The following is a 19,110-nucleotide window of genomic DNA, read 5'->3' on the forward strand; positions in this document are numbered from 1 at the left end:
GCTTGATCAGCAAGCTGATGGCTGTTTTGCGTGTTCAGACCCAGAGACCTCCCTCCTAAATAAGGACACATTTGACTCAAATTTTAGTTTTGGTTTTTGGCAGAATTTAGGCCACAACTTTATTGATTACAGCAAAGTTAGTGGTTGCATAGGCTCTGGTTCGACTAGCTCCCTACACCCTTACCGGTAGCGCTGACCCAGAGCTCTATCATAGGTCAGCCAAGGGTGAACACCTGAGGCAAGTGAAAAGCCTGGGAACAGACTCTGTTCACTCCCCAGATGTTCCCCTGGACTCAGGCACGGGCACAACCCCCTCTCGGGAGTTGACCAAACCAAGTTGAGTCCCTGGATTCCTTTAATAGAATACCCTTCATATAGGGATGGTGAGACCATTCTCCCATCCCTATCACATGAACCAGTGCCTATCTGCAACCTTACAAGTTGTGACGAATTGCTACATAGCAAGTGAAACCCAAATGGCAACAGCCAATCAGCCAAGTGAGGAAAATTCCTGCTGTGCCCCTGTCTCAATGACAGACAACACATGACGGCATAACAAGGTCAAGCGCAAAATGCCCTAAAATTAGGGAGAGGTGGGTGGGTGTTCCGATGCATGAGCCGAAAGAGGAAGCTATGGGACATGTGCATAGGTCTATGTAGGTCCCTCGATCCGTTTAGACAGCACCCATTGGCCAGATTAAACCCAGCAATGAGGGACCTACCAATCGGGTGTTGTGGCTATCCAATAGACCCTCAGGCAGCAAAATGGCTTGGGTCACTTACATACTTATGCCCAAACATCCATACTTTCTTCCCCTGCCCTAAATCAGACAGCTAATTCCTGTGCTGCGGGATTCAGGAGTCCTACCTGTTGGCGAGGTTTATGTCAAAGAAATAATCCCCAGTCAATAGCAACAGACAACTTCCTAGGGCTGTTGTGATGAGTCAGCATTACATTACAAAGTCCACTGAGGAGGCTAGGTTACAGTTCTAGCTATATTCTTCTATATTTCCTCTACGTGCTGAGCATTGCCTCTGTTGAGAGTCACTCAGTCAAGTCAGGAGGTCCTTAAGCGGAAGATGTGTTGTCTTGGGATACAGGAGCTCATCATCTTCTCCATTCTGATTGGTAAGAGAATATTTCTGTCTCAGCTCACCTGTTTTCAGAATGTGAAGCTGAGGGATGTGCAGGGATCCACAGAGCCATCTCTTCTTCTCTGCTTTCACTTTCCAGGCTCTCCCAAGGCAGATCTGAATTATTATTATTATTATTATTATTATTATTATTATTATTAGGGGGAGAGTATGTTGAAGGTTTAGGTTGAGAAATTCCACTACATTTGGTGATCCTACTGAATTATGTGGAAAGACCAGTGGGGTTAATAATAAAAAATTCTGGGCAGCTTTCAACAGAATAAAACAGAATAAAACTTCAAACATTAAAAACTTCCCTAAACAGGGCTGCCTTCAGATGTCTTCTAAAAGTTGGATAATTGTTTATTACCTTGACATCTGACAGGAGGGTGTTCCACAGGCGGGCGCCACTACCAAGAAGGCCCTCTGCCTGGTTCCCTGTAACCTCACTTTTCACAGTGAGGGAACAGTCAGAAGGCCCTCAGAGCTGGACCTCAGTGTCCAGGCTGAACGATGGGGGTGGAGATGCTCATTCAGGTATACTGGGCTGAGGCCAAATCATAAAGAACTAGCATCTTATATGCTGGCAGCAGCAAATACTCTTTGCAAGGACAGGGAGGCTGTGAGTTATATATCATCAATTAAAGAATGGCTTGATTTGCCTTAGTGGCCATATTCAACACATTTTCTTTAGCTTAACTTTAGGATAAAATGGGATAACTTTACCAAATTCAGCAATAAAAATGGGTTACTATCAAACACATGCTATGTGTGTACGATATTTTAATAGTAATAAGGAAAAAAGCTGGGCTAATTCCCCTAATTTTTATTACACAGAGAGATAAGTTATCATAATTGTGTTATCAAACAGGTTAGATAATGTAGAATTACCTTCATATTTTCATCCACATGCTTTGACTGAACATTTTGTTAAATCATATATAAATTGTATTTCATACGTACAATTCTGTTATCTTAATAAAAAAAGTAAATGAGAAGTTTCCTGGATTGGCAGAGACATGGAAGGTGTGTGTAATGTGATCTGAAGGCTTGCCTATTTCATTTGCTGCTGTGCTAGGGACTTTCCCATTTCACTTGATGTACTGTTAATTTCCTTGTTTAAAACAAAAAATGCTATTCCTCCAAAGAGGTCAGAATGACATGCATGATTTTCCCCATCCTGTGAGATAGGTTAGGCTGAAAGATGGCACCAACCAGGGGTGCCAACTTGAAAAAAATATTGAGGGGCACAGACTCTGACAAAGAGGAGCCAGACGCTGCAGCAGTTTCACAGCAACTGCCCGGTCCTTCTATAGCAAGCATTCCTCCTTCCCTGACAGCGAGGCCACAAAGAGCCTTGCACATTGCTGAGCAATGGACCAGAAAAGCCGGGGGGGAGGGGTCCCTTCTTCTCACCTTAGTTCACATCTTCTTGTGAGGAGTCTGGAGGAAGAGGGCTAGAGAGCAAAGGCATTGTGTCTCGAGTCTTCATTCTTTTTTCTTTTTTTTGGTTAGATCATTTATTCATTTTCAATAACAATCTTCCAATTAATGACAAATCAAATCAGTCCAAATTACAATAATAACAATACACCAATTATATATTCCAATTATAAAAAATTTCTTGGGACTTCCCATGTTCCAGATGTCTGAAGATAATCATCCACATTCATGTCTCTGCATTTTCGGTATTTTTCAAATTCAAAACTAATATTATCCATCCTTCTTCTCAGTCTTATCAGCCGTTGTTTCTGTGGCTCACTTTGTAGCAAAGTTTTCGTGTAGTTAACCCAGAAGAGGGATTTTTTAAATCATCTTATTCTCTGTCCAATTATTTGGTATTCAGTCCTCTTATCTCTCCTTTGTTCGTCGAGTTCTCATTCAAGGCACCGGGCTTCATTACAAAGGAAAGTTTATAAATAGCAAGTCAACAAATTCTCTCTGATGTCTCTTAATGAGCTGATGTACGTATATGTCTGTATATATTGCTGTATTGTGGGGCGTGCTTCCCAGCTGTATCCTCCAGGTACAAAAGGACCACCCCCCAGCTCCTCCGGGCCCTAGAAGAACTGGCAGGGATCTAGCGCTCTCCGTCCTTCTGTCCACAATCATGTATAAAAATAATCCATACAAGCAGATACAGTGGTACCTCTGGTTTCATATGCTTCAGGTTACATACGCTTCAGGTTACAGACTCCGTTAACCCAGAAATATTACCTCAGGTTAATAACTTTGCTTCAGGATGAGAACAGAAATCGTGCAGTGGCGGCGCAGTGGCAGCAAGAGGCCCCATTAGCTAAAGTGGTGCTTCAGGTTAAGAACAGTTTCAGGTTAAGAACAGACCTCCAGAACGAATTAAGTTCTTAACCTGAGGTACCACTGTATATTTTAGAACGAAATACACCCCAAGTCCAAAGGAGCTTTTTTCCATAAGAATTCCTTTCTTTTGTAGCTGCGCAATAATAATCACCATTTTGTTTCCATCTTCAGCCCGAGTTGCCATATCTGATCTTGTTTTGCCAACTTCTCAGAGTTTTCCATTGAGGGCTGTGTATCATGCATTCAATTATAATTTTCGTCTCTTATGTTTGGTTTAAGTAATTAAATTCTTTCCGGCTGAGCTTCGCTAAATCATGATGCAATATAGCAAATACGAAAAGATAGTGGTTGCTCACCTCCTTAATCCATGTTTCAAGATGAGAGTCCGTTTAAAGTCCGAAATTCAACATCTAACAACTGTATAATTTAGCAGTTTTTCCCCTTTTTCTCCTGGATCTAGAACATGACTGTTTCCAACCCCCCCCCCCCAATCTTATAATTATGAAAAATGGGTGTCTGTTGCGTGTAGGAGTGGCTCTGGAGAGTGCCAGCCGTGCCGTTCTCTTAGACCCAGCGTCCCTGCAGCTCGCAGACAGATCACGGACGATTTGCGGGTCTATGAGACAGTCCTCCCCCACCCTGGGGAGTCTGCCAGGGCTAATTACACCCATATCAACCCTGAATTACTAGCACGGCTGAGGTCCGTTCATGTGGGAGACAGCCATTTCCCACAGCAAGAGACCGGAAGTTCTAGTCTTCATTCTGACCTGGAGATGGACCCGCATGCCTGACAGCCCCAACACTTACACATCATCAGAAAGAGGAAATATGTTGTCAAAAAGAGTATAAGGGAGGATATATATTTGCCCAAATTTTGCATATGCTAATTTATGTGAATTAATGCAAATATATAAATAATTACTGCAAGCAGAAATACAATACATCAAATCATAGTGGGGGTGGCTGCGACTAGGCGGCCTGTGCCTGCTGTCCAGGTGCTGAGCCTTCCTGGGCTATTCCAAGGCCCCTGCTCTCCCTTCTCATTATTCTTTATCTTTAAACTTGACTATGATCAGATAATGTCCTTTATATAGAGGATACTTTCTGACAGCCAAGAGGATAGCTCAGTCGGTAGAGCGTGAGACTCTTAATCTCAGATCAGGGTGATGGGTTTGAGCCCCATGTTGGGCAAAATATTCCTAGATTGAGGAGTTGGACCAAATTATCCTTGTGGTCCCTCCCAACTCTACAACTCTATAATTCAAACAGAGAGCCATTCTTTGTGAAGTGGGACACATAGACTTCTCTATGTAAAGGAGGACCTGAGACCATAGAGGGATGCGGTAACTCAGACTAGACAATACTGAGCTAAATATTCCAGTGATCCTATTCAATATAAAACAGCTCCTTTGCATACAGCCACTCTCTCATTGTAACCATTTGTGGCTAAAAATGATGGAAAGTTGTGGCTTCTAATAATTTTTTCCTCCCTTGTCTTTGCAGGTATTAGAGAAGCTGAGCCATCACCAGGTGAGTAACAACTTCTTTGATGGGATTTGTCTTTGGGCGGGGATCTCCTTTCCAATGTGCTCACCAGCCCATCTTGCTCTCTCCACAGCCTGTGGCCAACTGGTCCCCTCTGCCCGCATTGTAGGTGGTGAGGAGGCTGAAGTGGGTGCATGGCCATGGCAGGCCAGCTTGCAGATGTTCGACTCACACCAATGTGGGGGAACCCTCATCGCCTCACGCTGGGTACTCACAGCTGCACATTGCTTTAGCAGGTGAGAAGAGAGCCCCCAAACTTCTCTATCTTCTTGGGGAAACCTGGAGACCTTGTTCCCATCTTTTTTAATTTTTTACCTGTAAAATGATACTCCCCTTTCAGACAATCCAGGCATTCTGGTAGCCATCTTCTCTCATTTCCTCACCAAGGTGGTTGTCATTTGCTGTATATTAGGGTTGGGAAACCTCAGGTCTGAGGGGCCAAATGCAGCCCTCCTTTCCTCTTTATCAGACCCCTCAGGAGTCTCCCAGGCCATGCCCTCTCCCCTTCATTATGCCCCACTTGCTAATCCTACTTCGACTCATCCTCATTCTGGTTAGAATGTGCCATTGAAGGTGTCTTCCCCTTTTTCCTTTCTCATAGGACTCTGAAAGTATTTTTACTCATCTGCTCTCATTTCTTCTCCCCTTCTTCTTTCACACTTTTGTACCCTATTGCCACCCCAAATTGACAGTTTCCTTGAAACCAGAGGTCTGAATACTCTACTGCACTCTCTCCTCTTGTGTTTTATTAGCCAGCATCTTTGTCTATAGTATTACAGATCCTTCCTTGTTTGTCGTCATATTGGGAGCCCACAATCTCTCATACCCTGGACCTGAAGCTGTGTCAGTTCTTGTGAAGCAAATCATCATCCACTCTGACTTCTTGGGATACAGGGATGGCAACGATATTGCGCTTATGGAACTGGAAGGCCCTGTCAACTTCACCCACCGCATCCAGCCTGCCTGCATCCCAGGACCTTCCATCTCCTTCCTTCCCAGGTTGGGGTGTTGGGTCGCAGGCTGGGGAAACATCCAATCGGGAGGTGAGGAAGTCAGGGCTGGCTACACATTTGACGGGGCCCTGGGAGGGCCCCTCTGCTGTGCCTCTCTCTCCCGTGTTGCTGGAAAATCTTTGCCTGGAAATGACTGGTGAGCAGCAAAAGTACTACCACCACTTTTATTTTCCATAATGCTCTGAAATTTTGGGATATTAAAAAGGCAGCTAGACCCAGTCACCTGATGCTGCTCAAGGCACTGGACCAGGAAAAACCTTCCCAAAGGAAACCCAGGACACAAATCAGTAATGGGCTTTTCGAGGGTGCCAGAATCCAAGCTACTCAAGGCTGCCACCTGCCAGCATCAGATTTGTTAGCAGTAAATCAGAGTTCCTATTTACCTAGGATAGTTCCTGCTTACCTAGGATAGTCCCTGGCAAATCACTATGTTTGATGTTTGCCTCTGGGGCCGGGCCATTTGTGTGTGGGGATGTGCTTTTAATAAAGAATGAAATCTTAGGGAGAACGTGTATTCCATCCTCTGTGTTAGTAAAATGGTGGTTAAAATGGAAACACTCAAGGTCACTTTGTTAACTCATTAGAGTTTAGAAGCCAGAAAGGCCCGTTTCAAAAAGTGCAAAGCAGGTTTCAGGAATGAGGCTTTGCTCAAAGTATGGCTTGGACAAATTTGCATTATCTCCCACCTCTCTCTCTTTCTCTCTCTCTCCCAGTCCCGCTACCTGAGCCAGAGCTCCTACAGGAAGTGCTGCTTCCGCTGATGGATACAGCTACCTGTGAGGCACTTTACAGTGACTATAAAGATGAAAAAACTACAAGTACTAGTGTAATCAAGGATGACATGATGTGTGCAGGATACATGGAAGGGAAAAGGGATGCCTGCCAGGTACAATGTATTCATTTATGACATTTTTATCCTACCTTTCCTCCAATTAGCTCAACCTTCTGCCCTCCTGAAACACATTTTATCCTTACAACAGCTTAGACTGAGAGAGACACTTGCCCACCTTTCATGGCTGAAGAGAAATTTAATTGGATGCTTACTTCTTCCTGGGTGGGGGCCTGTTGCAGCCTCTCACACTCAGTCACCGTTGGGGGCATTTCCCACTGAGTTCCCACTGGCTGCTGCATCTCAAATTGGCCGATCAACGGCCTCTTTTGGGGGTGTACCTCGCAGGCTGAGAGAGCATTGGCTGCACACATGCCCTCACAACCAGTGAGACATAAAAGCCGGGAGTGCTGCCCTGTCTAAGCACTTCCTGAAGCTAGTGTGACACTAGTGTAATGACTATCAATGGCACAGTTAGGTAATTTTGAAACTGGACTTAATTGTCTTGTGTCTCTCTTCCTTAGATGGCAATGATATTGCTTCACTTCCTCTGATATTACTTTCTCTGAATACCAGTTACTGGGAAACATAGATGGGGCATACAGTTGGCCTCTGTGAGAACAGAGTGCTGGACTAGATTGGTGTTCGGCCTGATCCAGCCATCTTCTTAGGAAGATCCTGTCGGATCACACCAAAGATGCACCTAGTCTAGCAATCTTGTTCTCACCATGGCTAACCAAATGCCTGTGAGAAACCCACAGGCAGGACCTGAGTACAACAGCACTCTCACCACTTTTGATGAGCAGCAAGTGATATTCAGGGGCATATCACCTCCTCTGGAGGTAGGATATAGTCATCATGTCTAGCAGCTATTGATAGTTATTCTCTGAAAACTTGTCTAAAATCAATGTCTGTGCCCATCAGAATGGGTGCTATATATTTCAACAGATAATTGCAAATGGGTGATTGGCAACAGGTTTTAATTTAAATGGTAATCGTCAATTCAGGTTAAATGGGAATGAAAATAGAGGCTGGAATTTTCATAACAACATTGTGTGGCTGCTGAGAAAAACTTGCATACATGAGGCACACCAATACAGCACCCTCGTTGAAGCACCCTATATCTTGCAGAGAACTCCATAATGTGTGCATTGTTTAAAAAAACAAAACAAAAAACAACAACACCCTTCTGGCCCTCCAGTTGTTGATGGACTACAATTTATGTCACCCTTGACCCATGGCAATGATGGCTGGGGCTGATGGGAGCTGGCATCCATCATCATGTGGAAGGCCACAAGTTCCTAATTACTGGGCTGGCCTTCCTTGCCAGACTTCTGCTAGAAATATCCACATAGCTTTTGGTTCCTGGAGGCAAATATCTAAGACACTATTGGAGCAAGGATCTTCATATTCTCTTGTCCCTTCTTTGTTATCCTAATGCACCAGAACAGTTTAGCACGGAAGAGTAAAAAGTATGCCCATAATGGTTGACCTCACCAATGGTTGACCTCACCACTGATGAGTTGACACATCTACAGTTTGCATCTTTCAGTCCTATTTTGTACCGTAATCAAGCTACTGAAAGAAGAGCAGGACTAGTAGTGCTCTTAAAGTAAAAGGGAAATAAATTACATCAGAAGAAGCCAGCATGGTGCCCTCTATATATTATTGTACCACCACCATTGTCCAACAACATCTGGAGGGCATCACAGTGTTTATCACCCATGTATTACACTATAAACTTTGTAGCTGGGCACAGCTGGCCATGTCTAACAGCACCTTCTAAAAATCTTTTTTTTTTTGTTTTTGTTTTAATGACCAGCCACATAGAAACAAAATAGGAAACACATAAAAAATCCAAATGCATATGATAGAGTAGAATGGGGGTGGGGTGGGGGAATAAGGTAGAAAAAAAATAGCATAGAGTAAAATAGGTAAAGGTAAAGAGACCCCTGACCGTTAGGTCCAGTCGTGACCGACTCTGGGGTTGTGACGCTCATCTCGCTTTATTGGCTGAGGGAGCCGGCGTACAGCTTCCGGGTCATGTGGCCAGCGTGACTAAGCCGCTTCTGGCGAACCAGAGCAGCGCACGGAAACGCCGTTTATCTTCCTGCCAGAGCGGTACCTATTTATCTGCTAGGTTGGCAAGAGAGAGTAAAATAAGCAACTTAAAAACTTAGAATCCTGTCACAAACTCCAAAGAGGAAAATTACAAAATGTCTAGAATCAGTTCCTGGTAGGTTTTGCTTGCTGCAGCACAGTGCTTGACCACACAGAGAGTGAGAGATGCATGTTGATCCAGAAGGAGCTAAAGGATGTAAAATGCATCTGATCATCCTGGCAGATTTGATAAGAAAGGTTCAATAGACATTGTGAACCATTCACAATAAAAGGAGCCATACAGGAGGACATGAGTCACTAATCTGATCTCTCCGGAGTCATGGGAGCACTTCTGCTTGTGGGAGGGGGTGCTTGTGTTTCTTTCATCTCCAGGGCTTCTGCAGAGAGGACATTTAGCACTTCCTGCATAAGATGCAGGTGGTGGCAGTGGTGGGATTGGGGATATGTGTTCCTGGTGGATAACCATTTATCCCTTTGTTTTTCTTTACAGGGGGACTCAGGAGGACCATTGATTTGCCCGTGGGGTGGGGCTTGGCTTGTGGCTGGTGTGGTGAGCTGGGGGGATATTTGTGGTGCCCCTAAGCGTCCTGGTGTCTATACCCGGGTCAGCGCCCACAGCAGTTGGATATTGAGACATGCCCCAGAAGTGACTGCCAATTTCATCAATGGTGCCTCAAGCAGGGGTTGTGCCCAGTTTCTGGTACTAATAGTGCTACACTGCCTTCATTAACTACCAACAGTATGCAGGGTCAGGATTCCTATAGCTTCTTTGCTGTGACCAATATCTGGCAAAGGTGACCGGGAAAACATTTTTGGATATATGAAATACCTGGAGTTCTGGGAAACATCATAAAACAATGGTACCTCATCTATGTTACAGAAGAGAGCTATCCTATAGACTTTCTGTCAGCTTTACATTGTATTAAATCTAACCTTAATTTATTTTAATGATTTGCCACCAAGCGAGTGGCAGGTGTCTCTAACTTTGGTCCAAGTTACCCCACAAAGTAGCAAACCTTCAATCCATTCAATTTAAAATTTGCTAGTTTCAACTTCTCAACAACAGTTAGGAACTGTGTCATGTGACTGTTACAGTTCTTCCTGTAGTAAAGTTCAATTTGAGTAGTTCCCACATCCAAGCTTGATGAGAAGTCTTACTTGTAAATGCAAAGGCTCTCTGTAAACTGTCAGTCATCTGAGTGGCTGTGTCACAATTGTTGGTCTGAGCCAGTTAGGAGTGTGAAAGACTATCCATAATAAAAGACACTGCTATATCATTTAGATGCCCCCATATGCTTATTGATGCTGCAACATCTGTAGGCTTCTCATGTTTGATCCAAGAAATGACCCCTCTTATTCTCAGAGTGACTTCCAATCTTCTCATCCATTGGGTAAAGTTACTCGCTGTGAGTCTAAGCCATGGGTAGGCAAACTAAGGCCTGGGGGCCAGATCTGGCCCAATCGCCTTCTAAATCCGGCCCGCGGACGGTCGGGGAATCAATGTGTTTTTACATGAGTAGAATGTGCCCTTTTATTTAAAATGCATCTCTGGGTTATTTGTGGGGCATAGGAATTCGTTCATTTATATATTTTTCAAAATATAGTTCCACCCCCTCAAGGTCTGAGGGACAGTGAAATGGCCCCCTGCTGAAAAAGTTTGCTGACCCCTGGTCTAAGTAGTCTGGGACTATGCGCAACAGTGGGATTTTGGAAATATATTGTAAACACACACACATACCAAAAAGAAATGAAATAATGGCAGACAAAAATGCCAAATATTAAGATTGTTCTCAAACCTGGAAAGAAATGAAGGCCTAAAAAATAAAAAGTGGCTCAACTGAAAGTTTACTTTGTGTTGTCTGACTGCACATATGTTGCCAGAACCAACATGGTACAAGACATAGATTCAAGACACATATTTTCATGGAATCTTTACCCAGGACACCTTCAGATGAGAGAGCACTTCTATGCACAAATAGATGATTAGTGATTTCAGCTGCAATTCTAGCCCCATTTAGCAGGGTGTGAATGAGATTAAATTAAATGAGACTCAATGGTCATTTGGGACAGATGTTCAGGCATGTTTAGCACCTGTGATTATTGTCTCTAAGGCAAATTTTCATCTCATTTAAGTGGAAGGGGAAATGTCTGCTCAGATGTAACTAGGGATTTTATTCAGCATTTCCACAGGTAATCCCTGACTTTCAACTGGTTATTACCTTCCCCTTTAATTATCATGAGGACTGCAATTAATGCTGCTGCTTTAAAAAAACACCATGTGAAATTGCAGTTGCCAAAAGTAGCAGGGAAAGGAGTGATATAAATATATCACTTAGCATTTGGTGCTGGGGCTAGGAAAAGAATAGACAGGACACTTCCAGTTTGATCTCTGATGCTTTGCCTTTTATTTTAAATTCAAACCTTCAAAGATGGCAATAGTTGTATCAAAATGGTACTGAAAATGGTGAATATTGTTTTCTTGATTCTGTTACTGCTTCCTCATATGGCATGCAAGGAACATATTGTCAGATGCATGGTTCAAGATCCACACCCTCCGCTTCATGAATATCATCAGTCAGGTGACCTCTTTATTGGTGGAATTGCTTCTCACAGCTTCATTGTCTCCAATTTCATCCCCTTCAAAAAAGTACCCCCGCAGGCATCCTATGAAGAGCTTATGTAAGGCGATTTGTTTCTCTCTCTTGTATTGCGTCTTGGAAACTGTCATTGGTGCATCTGATTGGGTCTTTTTTCAAAAAGCAAAGCAGTTAAAAGAGTGTCAAAATTAAATGACTTCATAACTGGAATTTAAGCTCCTCCCACATCTCCTTCTGCTTCTCCCCAGTTTTCTTCATGATTACATTGTCCCATCTCATGTCTTTGTCTATGTCTCATATTCTGCTATCCTTGCTGTCTTCTTCTTCTTCTTCTTCTTCTTCTTCTTCTTCTTCTTCTTCTTCTTCTTCTTCTTCTTCTCAATGTTGTTTTGAAGGTGCAGGGAAGGTGTGTTTGTTATTGTATTATAAGTGAACATGTGAAATAACTCGATATTTCCAGTAATACAGAAAGTGGTTCTCATTCTAGCGTGTTGCCTAAGAATTATCAGCATATCTTGGCTTTGGCATTTGCAGTCAAGGAGATAAATGAAAACCCTCAGATGTTACTCAATGTCACCTTGGGCTTCTACATATATGACAGTTATTTCACTATAAAATGGACCTACCATGCAACTTTGCTACTTATACAAACATTGGAGAAGTTTGTTCCCAATTATAAATGTAATATTGCATATAACCTGCTTGCGGTCATAGGGGGATTGGACCCCCTCACCTCCCTTCATGTGGCAACTGTTGTGGATACTTATAAGATCCCACAGGTAGGATGTATGTGTGTTGGTCTTTGTGTGTGCTGAATATAGGATTTTAACTGTTTTGAAAGAGATGGGGTAGGAAGAAGAAAGTGGCAGAGATGCATGCTGAGATGGGCATTCTTTTTGAGTGAGCATCAAATCTTCCCTAAGAAATACAGCCACGTGGGTTATTCATAAATCAGAAACAAGACAATGTAAACCCTTCCTCAGAAGTACTTGTTCTTTCACTGTTCTTGTAATAATAATAAAAATACCAACACATAGTTTGAACAAACTAATACCTGGTGACAATGCATATGAAAATGTGACAAGAATAAACGATGTTCTAATGATTACTGATATGTTATTTGTGAATTACTTTCAACACTTGGAAGCATGAAATGAATGCTATTATCTTCTCTTTCCCTCCACATCTATCTTTAGCTTATTTATGGCCCTCCCCCAGTGATGAATGATAAAACACCAGGGCTTTCCTTCTACCAGATGGCCCCCAAGGAAGACTGGCAGTATGCAGGGATTCTCTCTTTGCTCCTGCATTTCAGGTGGACGTGGATTGGGATCCTTACCTCTAATGATGAATATGGAGATAGATTTCTACAAACTGTGGTTCCAGAGTTTACTCAAAGTGGTATCTGCTTTGCCTTCATAGAAAAAAGTCACACACATATGATTTTCACTGAAATTAATGACATGTTCAATCAGGGAGCAAAGCTACATGATAACATTATTGACAGCAAAGCCAATGTAGTAGTGGTTTATGGAGAATCTCATACTATTATGTTTTTGAGATGGTTTCCATATCTATCAGGGCAAGAGCAGATGACAAATAAACAGAAAGGCATAGTGTGGATAGTAACAGCCCAGATGGAGCTGACTTCCATTGCTTATCAAAGGACCTGGGATACAGACATCCTTCATGGTGTTTTGTCTTTCACAATTCATTCCAATAACCCACCTGGATTTCACAAATTTATTGACAGTAGAAAACCTCTTGAAACCAAAAGAGATGGTTTTATCAGACACTTCTGGCAACATGCATTCAGCTCTGTATTTCCAAATTCAGCGATGAGCAATGTGGATGGGGATATTTGTACAGGGAAAGAGAAGCTGAGCGATCTTCCTGGGCCATTTTTTGAAATGAGCATGACTGGCCATAGCTACAGCATCTACAATAGTGTGTATGCCGTGGCCCATGCGTTAAATGCAATGTCCTCATCTAGACACAAATATCGAACAATGGCTGTTGATGGAGGACTGAAGTTTCCAAATCTAAAGTTGTGGCAGGTAATGGATTGGGGGGGGGGGCAAAAGGTTACATTGCTTGCTCCATTTTTAATATTTCTTCCTTTCCACGTGAGCTAGAAATACACATGACTCTTTTAAAAAGACCAAAGCTCAGAACATTTACTTTTAATAATAAATTGATAAATAATAATTATTTTAAGAGTTCCAGTTCCACATGTCCATAAACTAATTCCAGTTCACCTTAGACCCTTTACAAAATGAACTAGTTCTGTTTACATTCAGTTCACTATTCAATTCAGATTCATTCAAATGATCCTTGAATTCAGAATGATTCAAGCTGCTGTGATTAAGTATATAATATTTTTTAACACACTAAGAAAACTTCAAAACATGCACAGTGGAATGTGAGCAGTTTAATTTATTTCCCCGTGTGATTATTATCTTTAAACTTAAAGACTCAAATTGTATGAAGAGTGAAAAACATATGCAAGAAAATGAGCTTGAAGATGAAATAGAAATACTTTAGAATTCTACCCAGAATGAACTTAATTCAAATGTAATTTTATGAACTGGTTCATTCCAAGCACTGAAAAAGAAAAACATACTATTCCTTTTATTCCCATTTCTCTTTCATTTTTTTTTTCTGGATTCCTACACTGAATAGGCAATGCAATACTGAAAGGATCCATTCTCTATAAGGTACCGTTTAGCTGAAACTTATAAACTTTCAAATATGAAAAAAGTATTGTTTTATTATCCACGGCAGGGGGAAGGAACTGGATCTGGCTATTGGCAACTTGGTAGTTAAGCCAATACAGCAGACTTGACCTCACCATCTGTCAAGTGATAGGTGGTTACTTTAAGTCCTGTTTACGGCTGGGGTTAGCTCTGCTAGTGGAGTCAGTGTGAGGAGCTCAGTAGCACAGCAGATCCTTCCAAAGTTGCTGTCACCAACCATCAACTGCTTGGTGATGACAGCAAACCTCCCTTGCCAATGACCAATCAGGAGTGTCCCATTAGGGCCCCACACCTGACATCACATATGGCCTCAGGTGTGGGGCAGGTGGATGTGATTTCTGGAAACGGCCTTATGGGTCTAACTGAGATCCATGCAGGATCTAATAGGTATTGGGCTGGAAGTTCCGCAACTATGGTCTATGACAATGTTGGTCTGGGGGAAAAAATGAAAACAGTTTTGACAAAGAGACAATGGTCTTATACTCTGAAAGATCCAGAACACTGTTGTCTAATCACAGCCTTACCTAAACTTTTGTGTTGGTTTTTTCAATCTAGCTCCATCACTATCTCAGATGTGTTTCCTTTAACAACAGCTCTGGTGATAAGGTTTCTTTAGACCAGAATGGGGAGTTAATCGCTGGATATGATATTATAAACTGGATTTTTTCTTCAAACCAATCCTTTCATAGAGTGAAAGTTGGGAAGATTGATCCACAAGTTGCACCAGACCAAGCATTCACCATCAATGAGAATGTCATAGAATGGCACCATTGGTTTAAACAGGTAGGGTCTTCAGATTATGTGACATTGTGCTGTTCTGGGCAACATCAGATCCCTCCCCCCATCTCCTTCCCAAGTCAGCATGTCTGATACCTATTCATTTGTGCCCAAATTTACTAGGCTTCAGACAAGCATTCTGTTTTTCATACTAGGTTGAAGTCTTAAAATGTGGGAAAATACTGTTGAGCATCTACAGCTGGGATGGGCAACCTTTTTGAAGATATGTTTCCATGTTTTCACATCACAGCACTGTGGTAATATTTGAAAGACCGAAACTAGGTAGAGGGTGACTACCACACACACACACCTCATTATAATGGATAATTGGGTGGAAATCCCCTAGACAATACTAACACACGTCTACAATTTCCAGCGTTAGCATAGTGGCATAAATTAAATACATGCAACATAATTTCTTCCATGTCTTAATCCCATAGCACCATGATAGCATTTGAAAATCCATGGTAGCATACAAAATATTGCAAATGGGTGGATGATCTGTCAGACCTAGTTATAGGCCTCCTTTCCCAGTCTAGTGGCAATTGGATGGATTCACATAGGTCATTGAATGCACCATCATGCTCCTATGATATTCAACCTTAACATGGTGGTGTTTGATTAAGGTATTTAACAATGGTTAAGATTCATTTTCAGTTACAATATATATGTACATATAGATGTATATAGGTGGATATATATACATATAAATAGATATATAGATTTACATCTATATCTATGTGGATCTAAATTGATTTTTCTCAAGATTAACATTCTGCTCTTTCATTTCTGGATTAGGTTAAGCCTCTTTCTGTATGTAGTGAGAGTTGCCATCCTGGTTCTAGCAAGAAAATGAAAGAGGGAGAGCCATTTTGCTGCTATGATTGCACCCCATGTCCAGAAGGGAAGTTTTCAGAGCAGGAGGGTAAGAAATATGCTGTGCAAAGTTATTGTGTAATTTGGCCAGAATGAAGAGGACACATCAAAGTGCAGCATCACAAAGCGAAAACAAATGAGAATGAGGAGGATGCAGCAGACTAATTTACATCTCCAATTTGCATAAACATAAATCCCAACATATTTCAAACACCAGACCTTCATTAGGGTAACATAAAAAAAGGTATATTAAATATTGCAATGAATGTTGTGAAAATTGTTTTCTAGCAAACCTTGTTTGATGTGTATTGGACTTGCTTTGTGGTGCTATCAGTTATTCTCTCACACCTGTTATATGCTCACGTGTTTCTTTAAGTCAAAATAAATTTCATATAAAATAACTGTCAATAGTAGTATCTAAATGGAATATTCATTCACCAGCCAGTCTATGATCATTAGGTAAAAAAAGGATAACATATGTGTTCGGGGGAGGAGGAATCTTGTGCAAATATGAGTGAATTTGGTCATCCTGTCTGCAAGTCACCGATTCTGCATCCAGTCCCCACTGAATAATACATAGAATACATAGGAAAGCAAACACAAATAAATGCATAGAAACAAGCTGGTTGCTTGAGACTGGAGATTTTGGCATTAGATAAATAGAGCTGGTCAAATGAAATGGGCAAACTTTAGAGATCTAGCCATTCACAATGGCTTTCACCAGTAGTTCCCTCTGACAACCAACAAAGGTAGGCACGAGGTGTTCAATACTACAAAATAAGGGATTGTGTTGAACCGTGTTTGGGCATTAACCTGAAACTGGGCTGAAACTATGGGTGGAGGTATGGGAGTGCATGGACATTCACACCCTCAACCTCTAGATGTGTGGACTCCTCTTCAGATCTTTAAGTATTTAGCATGAATGGCTGAAGGGTGTTTCTAAGTACATTCAGTTGAATCCCCTTAGAAGCATTCATGCAAACACTTGACCATAGTTTTGTTGTGCTGCCTATCCTGTTAATTAACAGCTCATGAAAATTATTCTTAGTATGTTGTTGGATAGCCACAGACTTCTGTGCTGGGATAGTCGCTTGTGGAAGATTCTTCCTTATGTCACTCCTTTCCTTCATCAATGTTACATAATGTGAGCGGAAGTGCCATATCAATTGCACACCACTTATACCACTTCAAAACAAAAGGAGAAAAGCCTCAGGAATGAACAAAGGAAATGATAAATACATAAATAAATATGTTGTTCGAAAGAACATAATACCTTCATGAGGATGCTAGTTAATGAATGGTAACCTACTCCACCATCTCCTAACTGGACACATTTCAAAGGATTGACCTTAAAAGGATTCCCTAATAAGAATTGGGTTTTTTTTAAAAAAAAACCTTATAAGATAAAGAGTTACAATATGTTTGGCTTGTATGTAAAATTGTGGTTACCTAATTTGTTTTCCAGACATGAACGACTGTTCTACATGTACGGACAAAACCTATCCAAGCAACAGACAGGATTTCTGTATTCCTAAGGTCATTACATTTTTGTCTTACACAGAACCTTTGGGGATCAGTTTTACCTTTTTGGTCCTTTCTTTTTCTTTGATCACAGCTGTGGTGCTAGGAATGTTTATGAAGCACAACGACACTCCCATTGTCAAGGCCAACAATCGCAATCTCACCTACACTCTCCTTTGCTCTCTCCTGCTCTGCTTCCTCTGTGCATTACTATTCATTGGCCAGCCTGGGGAGATGACATGTCTCCTCCGACAAACTGCTTTTGGCATCATCTTTTCAGGGGCTGTTTCTTGTGTGCTGGCTAAAACCATCACAGTGCTTCTGGCTTTTATGGCCACTAAACCTGGATCTAGGATTAGGAAGTGGGTGGGGAAAAGACTAGCCCCCTTCTTTGTTCTTTTCTGCACCCTTCTTCAAGCAGGCATTTGTGCTGTGTGGATAGTAACCTCTCCCCCATTTCCAGATGTTGACATGTGGTCAGTAACGGAGGAAATTGTCCTGGAATGTAACGAGGGTTCAGTAACTATGTTTTATTGTGTTTTGGGCTATATGGGCTTCCTGGCAATTATCAGTTTCATTGTGGCTTTCCTTGCCAGGAAGTTACCTGACAGTTTCAATGAAGCCAAATTCATCACTTTCAGCATGTTGGTCTTTTGCAGTGTTTGGCTGTCCTTTGTTCCAGCCTACCTGAGCTCCAAAGGTAAATACCTAGTTGCTGTGGAGATATTTTCTATCTTGGCCTCCAGTGCTGGACTGTTGAGTTGCATCTTTGCCCCAAAATTTTACATTATTGTGTTGAGGCCTGAGCTGAACAACAGGGAACAGCTAATAAGAAAGAAAGCATGAAGATATATTTAACCCTATTCAGGCATTAGAACAAGTGCCGTAGCTCCCCCCCCCCCCACCTATTTTCATTGCCCTTGTTTCATGCAGGGTAAGTGCATGAATTAGAGAGCCTCCTATATCCATTGAGGTTCCTAATACTGTGGTACCTTGGATTAAGAACTTAATTCATTCTGGAGGTCTGTTCTTAACCTGAAACTGTTCTTAACCTGAGGTACCACTTTAGCTAATGGGGCCTCTCGCTGCTGCCGTGCCGCTGACGCGCGATTTCTGTTCTCATCCTGAAGCAAAGTTCTTAACCCGGTGTACTATTTCTGGGTTAGCAGAGTCTATAACCCAGTGGTGCAGCGTGGGGGGTGCAGGGGGGCCGGCCGCACCGGGCGCAACATCTGGGGGGGGGCGCTCACACTCACAGCTCTCTGCCCCTACCTGGCTCATTCACTCTCTCTCACTGCAGTGCTGGCTGTGCGAATCTGATCCGAGCCGCGGGGTCGCCGCCCACTGTGGAGGGGGTGAGAGTGCCAGGCTCGAGTGCTAAAATCCACGGGTTAGGGGGCGCAAATTACTTGCCTTGCCCCGGGTGCTGACAACCCACGCTACGCCACTGCTATAACCTGAAGCGTCTGTAACCTGAAGCGTCTGTAACCCGAGGTACCACTGTATGTTTATAATAATAATAATAAAAATAATTTATTATTTGTACCCCGCCCCTCTGGCTGGGTTTCCCCAGCTACTCTGGGCGGCTTCCATAGAAACCAAAAATACACTAAAATATCACA

At 42.3% G+C, this 19,110-nt stretch overlaps 2 protein-coding genes across 2 annotated transcripts; both read left to right on the plus strand.

Moving 5' to 3' along the window:
- The first annotated feature begins 981 nt into the window (after nucleotides 1-981).
- On the plus strand, nucleotides 982-12,624 carry LOC114583188 (serine protease 27-like). The gene is made up of 6 exons (XM_077917176.1): nucleotides 982-1,129; nucleotides 4,957-4,983; nucleotides 5,072-5,234; nucleotides 5,770-6,041; nucleotides 6,725-6,897; nucleotides 9,452-12,624. Exons 1-6 carry the CDS (start codon nucleotides 1,081-1,083, stop codon nucleotides 9,689-9,691), a joined length of 924 nt encoding a protein of 307 aa, XP_077773302.1. The 5' UTR covers nucleotides 982-1,080; the 3' UTR covers nucleotides 9,692-12,624.
- A 943-nt stretch (nucleotides 12,625-13,567) lies between these two features.
- On the plus strand, nucleotides 13,568-18,334 carry LOC114583187 (vomeronasal type-2 receptor 26-like). The gene is made up of 4 exons (XM_028704528.2): nucleotides 13,568-13,615; nucleotides 14,870-15,097; nucleotides 15,890-16,016; nucleotides 17,433-18,334. The coding sequence occupies exons 1-4, from the start codon at nucleotides 13,568-13,570 to the stop codon at nucleotides 18,332-18,334; spliced, it is 1,305 nt and encodes a 434-aa protein (XP_028560361.2).
- The last annotated feature ends 776 nt before the right edge of the window (nucleotides 18,335-19,110 follow it).

This window comes from Podarcis muralis, chromosome 13 (assembly GCF_964188315.1).
Source record: "Podarcis muralis chromosome 13, rPodMur119.hap1.1, whole genome shotgun sequence".
NCBI lineage: Eukaryota > Metazoa > Chordata > Lepidosauria > Squamata > Lacertidae > Podarcis > Podarcis muralis.